The 9,609-nt window shown below is 39.6% G+C and overlaps 1 protein-coding gene across 1 annotated transcript; it reads right to left on the bottom strand.

Moving 5' to 3' along the window:
• Nucleotides 1-2,041: 2,041 nt before the first annotated feature.
• Nucleotides 2,042-9,382, bottom strand: azin1b (antizyme inhibitor 1b). Its single transcript, XM_041809176.1, has 11 exons — nt 9,216-9,382; nt 8,205-8,348; nt 6,638-6,834; nt 6,226-6,399; nt 5,820-5,992; nt 5,408-5,621; nt 5,217-5,291; nt 4,821-4,986; nt 4,489-4,598; nt 3,900-4,105; nt 2,042-3,496 (listed from the first exon to the last, which is right to left on the bottom strand). Exons 3-11 carry the CDS (start codon nt 6,737-6,739, stop codon nt 3,421-3,423), a joined length of 1,296 nt encoding a protein of 431 aa, XP_041665110.1. The 5' UTR covers nt 6,740-6,834; nt 8,205-8,348; nt 9,216-9,382; the 3' UTR covers nt 2,042-3,420.
• Nucleotides 9,383-9,609: the final 227 nt, after the last annotated feature.

The raw sequence follows: 9,609 nt of genomic DNA, 5'->3' as shown, positions 1-9,609 counted from the left end.
CATTGTGTTTCACTGTGTCTTTGGTAATAGGGCGGCTCATGCCTTGAATTTCAAACTTCTCAGTGAAAAGCTCTGCCTTAGAGATAGAAGGATGGATACTGGCCATTGATCTACTGTCTTGCACCTTTCTTGTTTGTTATATTTTTAAGTAAGTATATTTGTTTTGTTTTTTTTTAATGTCAGGTTTGCAGTATGTACTCCATAGTATGAATTAATATAAATCACTTTTACTTTGGAAACAGAGATCAGTGGCATTTTACACCGGCAATTTGTGAAAATTAGCACTAACGCATACTTCTCTTATCAAGTAGGGACCTCAAAAGCAGCAGCTAGTCTTATTTAGATTGCTGTTATGGCTGAAAAAAGTGCTTTCATGGTACACAACCAAAGTGTTATTATTAGGAATGCACGACATTATTGATCTGGTCTCTAGCGGCAGATATTAAAGTTTCTTCTGATATTTACATCCGATATTTTGCCTTTGTATTTCAGCATACAGACTGTAAATTTTGTCCATATATACTTACAAATTATTGGAGTTTTAGGCTGAACCAACAGACATATGTCAGTTGAGGTCTTTTTATTTATCGTCATTCTTTAAAATTTAGTGTTTTTTAAGGACTAAAGTCTTTTTTTCCTTGGTCATCCTCAAACTTTACAGTGTGTCCAAAAGGATCGAAATTTCTTTTCTGAAAAGCATATTTAAATATCGGTATCAGCTAAAATTAATCTGTAAATATCGGCATATCGGATATCATCAAAAATCCAATATCATGCATCCCTATTTTTCATTCACCTGATGACAAAGAGCCCATCTCATGCTCAATTCTGACTACAGATTTGTAAATCCAAACTTTAATCAGACTTTTCAGATCTATTAAAACAACATTAGGACAGAGAAACATGTAGTGTTTAAACTAAAAGCACTGATCAAAAACTATGAAAAATATTCAGCCTTTAAAGATTCAGGGTGTGAACACACTTTTAAAAATACGAGTTAAGACTTTTCAAGACCTTTTTAAGACCTGAACTGAGAATTTTAATACCAGTTTTTGCTGTCAAAAATGAAAGATGTAATTTCTCGGACCAGGGCTGAATTTCCTGATTTAATCAAATGTTTATGAAATGGTACAGAGCAAATACATTTTTGGGCCAAAAATGCCCAAATTTGATGATTTCTTGCACATTTAAGTCTATATTCCATCAACATGTCTTATTGGTGATATTTATCACAACACATTTTAGCAGGTGTGCTGACCTGATTCTGAATAGTTCAACTATTATAACGCAGAATGATGCTTTTTGTCTGGGAAGACCTGCTAAAATAAGAGTGGTCTGCATTAATTTTAAGTGAGAAACACTAGCCCAATTGGTAAAGAACTGGACTGGTGTTTCACATCAGTGCATTTTGTTTAGTCACAGCAAGTACTATAAAAGGAGTTCCTCCAGAATATTTTGAGCATCCAACGCTGAATTCTGGAGAATACTTAATTTGTGGAGAAAATTCAGTTAGAAATGCAAAAAAGGACACTAGGTTCTTATGACGTCTTAGTTAATGTGCCCTTAAAATTTAAGACCTCTCACTGGTAAAAGTAAGACTTTTTAAAGCCTTGAATTTTAAATGTCACATTCAAGACTTTACTAGAATTTTCTAGGACCCTTGGGGATTCTGAGTTTAAGAACTGCTTTGTATGACTTAACAGTATCTGTTGATCAAAAAGAAAACCATATATACTTTCCATTTTTAGCAGATAATTGTGCAAGTCTACATTAAAGAAAATATTGCATAACCTAATTTAAGTGTTGTGATCAATTACAGATTACCATGCGATATCACGCACAGACCTTGGAATTCAGCCAGGGCTGAAAATGCAGGGCCAAAGCTGGATTACACATTGTTTTCAGCACATTTAACTGGTGTACAACAAACATACCCTTGAAAAACTCCACAGCAGACCAAATGCTTTGACTCATACTGGTCCAACACTGATTAAAACAACAACAACAAAAAAACATTGAATGATGACACAAAGACCAGAGATGATTTCAGTCAGAAATGTATTAAATTAATCACTTTCATCACTTTAACAAGCACAATTTACAGTCAAAAACAGGCTATGGTCCATTAGTGCCTTAGACAAGCAAGTAATTAATACATTATTCAATTGTAACACACGAGGGCAGGATTCTTCAAAAACTGCAGTTAAGTCAGGTCACCTTTAATATTATTTAACATGAGACATTTAGCTGTACATGAGACTGTGCATTATTTCCCTCATAACTTCAGAGAGGCATGAGGAAACGTCTGGCTTTTTGTCTGCACTGCCTCAGAGAGGTCTGTGTACAACTAGCAGGTCTTTCACATCCACATTAGCCACAAAGGAATTTGTGTCACCAAAAACCGCTCCTTTTCTGGGTTTCCAGATCCACCAAGGACCAATCCTTCAATGAAGATCTGGAAAACCAGGGCTGTGTTGTTCAATATCACATTTTTTTTTAACCTACAAAAGATTTTGTGCATCTTAAACCTGATTGACCCCTCTCTATTAGAGGCAAGGAGTGCATCGGGTTGGATCATGCCTTTTTGAGTAAAGGGACACCACTGAGGTCACAAATGGAAATCACAGCACACGTAATCCATGTAGCGTTAAAAAACACATCAATATCTTATCAGAAAAACACTGTTAGATGGGCCACAGCATAACACCTGGGCAAAACACACTTAAAGATGGAGCTTTAAATATGCCCCAGTAGTATCTGAATCCAATAAATAAAAATGCATCGAGGTGAGCTGCAATAAAGAAAGAGGTTACATCATTATCTTAATTTCTGTTTAAACTATGCAAAGTGAAGGGTCTGCAGTACAGAATCCACATGAGGCATTGATTCTTTAAACACTTCAAAAATCATCTACAGACAAATGTATTGGAGTCGATCGGACACAGGATTTACACAACTGTCAACAGGTAATCAATAGTGAACATGATTCAAATTAATTGTACATTTTGTAAACTGGATTTGATTTAGGAAACAAAAACCACCCCAAACACGTTGAGGGGTCCCATCTCCAAAGAGTCGTCCATTTTGTTGCATAATGTCATTTGAGCTTGGGCTAGAGTTCTTGAAGCTGACAACTATTCAGAGTCCGTGAGAGGGAGGAGTGAAATCGAGACGTTTTATCTTCCAGATTGGATTTTAGATATTTGAGGTATTCTGCAACCATGTTTAATCAATTTTGAGAGGTAAAAAAGTCAAATTCCTGGAAGAAATAATCGGACACACTGCATTTTCCAACGTGGCTGGAATGTTGACCATATTTAGCGCCCTGTCCCATATGCCCCACTGACCCCTCTTCTCACATGGTGAAAGCAGAGGCTAAGGAGGACGTGCAATATAATATGGGACAGGAGCAGAGGGTAGTTACGCACTGTACTGGACCATGGAGAAATTCTTCACGGCGCTGTCCAGAGCCACACCGGCCTCCTGCATTTCGTACCTATGGACAAAAAAAAAAAAATGCATCAGGGACTGTTCTGTCACAGTCTTATAATGTCTTTGACAGTCTTATATATCACAGCACCAGAATTTTAAACTTTGATATGATCCATGAGAAAAATACCAATTGATAGTGATACCGGTTTAATACCATTGCAACAAAAATTTAGGTCATTTTTGGGGCAATATCTTGTTTTTACTTCCAGAACTCCTGCACATCGTCTAAACTGGACAAATCAATTTAAATGTTTGTGTAGGTTAGACAATGTACGGATGTTTGCCTACATTTTGATAAATTCATTAATCTCTAAATCTCTGTACTATTCATTAAATGAACAGAATGACTGTTTTAAAACAAACTGGTACTAAAAAACCTTGCCGTAAATATTCATGTCCAAACTCACCAGTCACAGGTGGAGACAGTGTAATAAACGGGCAGCTGGGAGGAGCTTAACTCCTCCAGGCCGCACGCCCCCATGTTAGAGAAGAGAAGCCAGTCCCCCACACTGAGTTCAGGCAACAGACAGCGCTCCACCACACAGTCCAGTTGGTCCAGTGATGGGCCCCACAGGCTGCTGGGATACACCGCCTCCTCGGCACACAGCGCATGCTGCAGAGAGGAAAGGGGTTGATCGATAACGTCAGTAAACATCAAAATAAGAGAGTGTTAACCAGCTACTAGCTGCTAACGGTCAAACAATATAAAAAGGGGCTGCATACACCTGTTACTTTTTACATCACTAGCCAAAGCTATTCTACATCTGATGGTTACTACTTCAGAAATACTTAAACATCCTTTATGTGTTACAAATTATGTATCAATGCAGGGTCATTATCTGGGGCAACATGAATTACCATCCAAAGCAATTCTGACCCTGCTTCCTTTGAGTCCCACAATGCATGACCTCTTTTTCCTACATTCAACAGAGCTGCTATCAGATACTTCATTCAGTCCTAAATGGGGTTAACTCTCTTGGGTGGAGACCTACTAACCTTGTGTACAGACGGGGCAGTGATGGTGTTTCCCAACAGCTTGCGGCTGAATGGACCATAAACACCCTCATTCATGTAGTACAGGAACTCTGCATCTTCATTGTTCTCGCCTGTGCAAATACAGAGGGCATCTGGTCAGACATATAGAACATGGTGCATTATCTAAATCAGATTTGATCTCTGATACCTTTGCTTTTGTTATGCAACACTGGAATGTGAACACAAACCCTTTTGTGCTTTCTAAGACTGGACAAAATTGTATGCACTTATTCACAGACAGATTAACTGGACTACAGAGGACAAAGAACTCAGGATAGAATTAAGTAACTCACTTTGAGTGAGGCTGTCCCATTGAGGAGCTGCTGCCTTTTTGCCGATCACATTGACAGCCAGGCTGAATGCCGAGGCCACGTAGAAGCTGCCAGGCTGGGCCAACACTTGAACACCAGACAGAGGGCTGAAGTACGCATCCAGCCACGGCCTGACTGCAGACTCAACCTTGACACACAGCAGGGAGGTAAACATTCAGAGATTTTCCACATCAACAATAAACAGGCATAACTTCCCATTTAATAATAAACTTATTTCAGAAATAAACTTCAGACTTTACTAATGTGAGTGAAAAGAAAATCAGGTGACATCTGAGCTACTGAAAGAAAAGCCAGCTGGTGACATATTCATCTGTTAAGTCTGGTTAAAGCATCCTTTATTACACAGCAGCTGTTTACCTGTTTGAGCTGAAACTCTGAGCCAGTAAATCCACCACCAATGTCCAGGATGTTCATGTTAAAGCCCAGATCCGCCTAGAAAGGCAGGAAAAAAGCCAGTTTTTAACTTAAAAAAAAAATCTCAAACTGACTTACATCTCTGACTGTAATCATGTCAGAATCAAAAAATACAGTTTTCAAAGAGTACTCACTCCCATATCAAACACACAGCGGGCATCTGACAGTGCATGGGTGTAGGCTTCCTGCAGGTCCTGGCAGGAGCTGGGGATCTGGAACGTAACCCCAACCACTTGGACCCCCATCTCCTTGGCTGCTTCCAGCAGGTGTCGGCAACTCTTCAGAGAGAAGCCAAAGGCCATGCTGGTCTCTGCTGCGTGGGCCTTGGTGCTTAATTGCAGCAGCAACCTACACACAGACCAAACATCAGCCTAGTCTAACAATGCGAAACAAACATTGCATACAAGCAAGACTTGTATATTCTTTTATGAGACAAAGGTTATTTCATCACTAATCCAAAATGGGTTCATCATCATAATAACTGCATTAAACAGTCTTTGTTTTTGATTAATTAAATCATGTTTGTTGCTTAATGCCTTCACTTACTTTGCATTGGGGTGCAGGCGGGAAATCTTGGACAACTCTGCCTCATTTTCACACACAAGATGCTGAATGTTGTTCTTGGCAGCGTGCTTGATGTGTGCCAGCTGCTTGCACACACCAGACAGAATGATGTTTTCTGGTGATACACCATGCTCCAACACCAAGCTCATTTCAGCCTGTGTGGAAGAGGACACACGTGTTAGCAGATTCTAGAAGCCCGTTCACATCGGCACCAGGTGCATTGCATAAGTCGAAAGGATATTAGTCATCAGCTTACTAGTCATCAATTGAGTGCTTTTAATGAAATTGCCCCAAAAATGTCTGGTGCATTCATAAGAGGATCTGTCACTGAGCCCTTCTGAGGTAAGAAAAAATTGCTTAATATGGCTCTGTAAGGATTAAAGTTTACCTTGTTGGTGCAAACGAAGCCAAGGCCCAGGGAGGCTAGCACTTCAATGACAGCGGGGCTGCTGTTGCACTTGACTGGGTAGTACGGCTGCAGCTGTGGCACCACACTCTGCCAGCACACATGCTGCTGCATCAGGGCACCAAGGTCCCCCACCACAAATGCACTCTTCTCCACCTGAAAACACACAAGGCTGCACTAAGTACACAAATCAGATAACTTAACCAACAAAACCTGACACATAGGACTCAAACCCTGGAAGACGTAAACATTTTAACTCACAACTTTTATGTCTCCAAATAAACAAAGGTAATCCGATCCACCAAAAAGTGCCAATGACAGGGGCATGAAAGCTTTCTCAAGCATTGTGGGAATTTCTTCATCTAACAATTTAGACAATTAAAGCCGAACTCACCAGAGTCTGTTCGCAGATGTGTCCATCAATGACATCATCAAGAGTCACTCCTCCCTCCAGGAGTTCAATGATGTAGCTGGGTTTGTCAGCGAGTCCTTTCATCTCAACCGTATTCCGCTAAGCCGACAATCATAAAGATCAGATAAGCAAGTCAAGGGTCACGACTGAGCCAATGGGTCCTGCCGGTATGCAACAAACTGGAGAGGAAGAAAAAGACGAAACAAAAACATTACTACTGTTAATAACAACACTCATCTGTTTTTGCACATTGTAGTTTAAACTTTGAAATAAATTCAACAGGAAAAGGGCATATGAGCTTCAATATAGGCCCATGTCCTCGTTCTCTTTTAAATATACATCTTGTTCACAGGGCTTCACAGGCTTTGTGTGCTCTTGTACTTATGAGTACATTTTGACAACAGAACTTTTACTTCTTCTAAACTAAGTTTTAACTAGGGATGAGTACTGAAATTTGGTACCGATATGGTACTGGTACCAACACACTCAATACCTACCGGACCAAATTACAACACAGATGAATATACCTCATTTCAATACCCTAACACCCCAAACGAAAAGTCAAAACTATGTTATTGAAACTGTGTGATTTATGTGCACTCACATTATTACAGCAGAGCATGGATGTCTTTAAATTGTTTTGCAGTCTGGAGAAATGTCTCTGCTCTGCTTACATTTTCCTACTGAGGAAATAATCACACTGACTGACACATTTAAAACATGGTTTGTCTCTGACACAACGCCAGTCTATGAATTTTGCTTGAGCCTCTAAATAAAAAAATAACACTGGTTTACTTTATTATCCCATGTTCTACTGGCTTTTTTAAAGCTATTCAGTGAATCATTTGTGAAATTGAAACGGCTTTTGTTCTCATGCTGACTTTCAACACAGTTTTTATCTGTCAAAAGTACTGACTCATGCATTGTTTAGGCATTGGCACGGTATTAGAAAGTATCAATTTAGCACCACAATCAGAAAAACTTAGCGAGAGAAATTGCACTTTTACTTCAGTACAACACTCTTCTTTTTCCATTTTTGTTGACTACACAGAAGCACATAGAGTGAGAATGATTCACCATCACATTTATAAACAGCTGTTGAATTTGACTTTATCATAAGAGGTTTGACTTTACCTGAAAATCCTGGTTGAAGATTTATAGTCTCATGTTATTATGAATGATTAAAGATCATACTGTTCAGTACATACTCAATACTTTAAGTAAACTAAAAATACTTTTTTGGCACAGATTTTTAGTCCAGTACTTTACTACTACTTAAATATTAACCAAATCAACTGTACTTTAACTTGAGTACAATAGTTGTGCAATTTTTCCTCCCCTGCTTGTTATCTATTTTTTTCTTATGCCAAAACAAGCCCTAAATATTATAAGTACTGTCATTTGTTCCAATAGAAAATCCAACATAAACACTGGTCTAATCTAGGCTGTAAGTGTTCCAACTAGAACACAATGATCCTGGACTTTGCCACAGGTGTATGCGTAAGTAAGCATGCTTTTCTGTGTGTACAAGAAACGGTGAGTCACTCACATGGACAAGTCGGGAGATGGACCTGTCCTGCTATCAGCTAGGATCCCAAGGCGGCTCAGCGTTGAAGTCAAAGTGCTCCCGGTAAAGAGCCGCCCCTAGGCCCTCTGGGTAGCGCTCATACACCTGTGCAGAGACAGGGGAGCCCTGGAGACAAACATTCACAATATAAGACTACAATGCATAACAAACACACCATAAAAGGAGAACAGGCAGCATGTGTTGATCAAAAGCAAGATCTCATGAATTAGGGGCAATTTGCTGAACTCACTGGTCATTCCGATTCTTATAATATTATTAGTTTTCCATTATCACAGTTTGTTTTTATTTATCATTGGTCAAAATTTCACAGTAATTTTGAAGCAACTCTCGCGATACTTTGCGTGACTTCACTTTAACCGAATAAATCCCCTTGAATTATTTTGACATCACCATTACATTGGATATTTACTTTTAACCGCTTCTCATGGGTTTATAGCATGGGCTAATATGTTATCATAAAATAATGACATTACACGAAACGCCATAATAACTCATTGACAAAATGACATATTATTGCACTGCGTCACCAAAACAATAACACTAATCTCCAGAGCGACCAAGTGTCACTAATACTATCATTTAATACGTTAAACGCAGCTACAGCAAACACAGCAGACGCCATTGCCAGTAATCACGCCGCTTAGAAATTCCGGGCAGCGCGAGAGCTGCTAACGCTGAGCTAGGGCCGACAGCACGTCGAAGGAAGAAGCTTACGTTAGCAGTGTATTTCTGTTAAAAACAGCATACAAACCACAAACACTTAAACAGAAGTATAATCAACATTATATTGTGGTGTTGACGAAGCTTCATAATCCAATACTATCTCTACATTTACAGTGAGAAATGTCAGTAACTCTGAATTCAATGAATCGGTCTGTCATGTGCGGCAAGAAGGTAGAAAGAGCAGCCCGCCATGTTAACGTCCGCCTGCTCAATCCAAGGAACTCCACCGAAGTGCTCGGCTTTACTTACGTGAGATAACGGCCAGAATGTTTTGGAAAATCGTCTTCTCTTTTTCGGCGGAATTTTTAAAGAGTAGTGGGCACAACGATGAAAGAAAGAAAGAAGGCTGTTTTTGCCATATGTTTATACGAAGGACGAGAGTCGGTTGAACTGCGTCTTCTCTGTCGGCTGATGGGTGGAGAACTACTGGAGCCGAGCAGGGGAAGTGGAAAAGGTAATCAACGGCCTGTGGGCGGGAGCTAACGTTCAGTTCTACCAATGGGCTTTCAGGATTTTTAGAACACACCAAATATGCATTTCCGAAAAACACAGGCCGCTGTAGCTCGCTGACGTTACGTAACCATAAACTTTGCGTAGATGTCCTCCACTGCTTTTGTTTACACGACACGATTCAGACACACTT

Source organism: Cheilinus undulatus, linkage group 16, assembly GCF_018320785.1.
Source record: "Cheilinus undulatus linkage group 16, ASM1832078v1, whole genome shotgun sequence".
In the NCBI taxonomy this organism is placed as follows: Eukaryota; Metazoa; Chordata; class Actinopteri; order Labriformes; family Labridae; genus Cheilinus; species Cheilinus undulatus.
Note: the sequence above shows the minus strand (reverse complement) of the source record. Positions and strands in the feature narration are given on the sequence as shown.

Coding starts and splice junctions, on each gene's coding strand:
- azin1b (XM_041809176.1), bottom strand. CDS start 6,739: ATGAAAGGACTCGCTGACAAACCCAGCTACATCATTGAACTCCTGGAG. Junction 5,993..6,225: donor GCTTCGTTTGCACCAACAAG/GTAAACTTTAAT, acceptor TCTTCCACACAG/GCTGAAATGAGCTTGGTGTT. Junction 4,106..4,488: donor CTGCCCCGTCTGTACACAAG/GTTAGTAGGTCT, acceptor TCCTCTCTGCAG/CATGCGCTGTGTGCCGAGGA.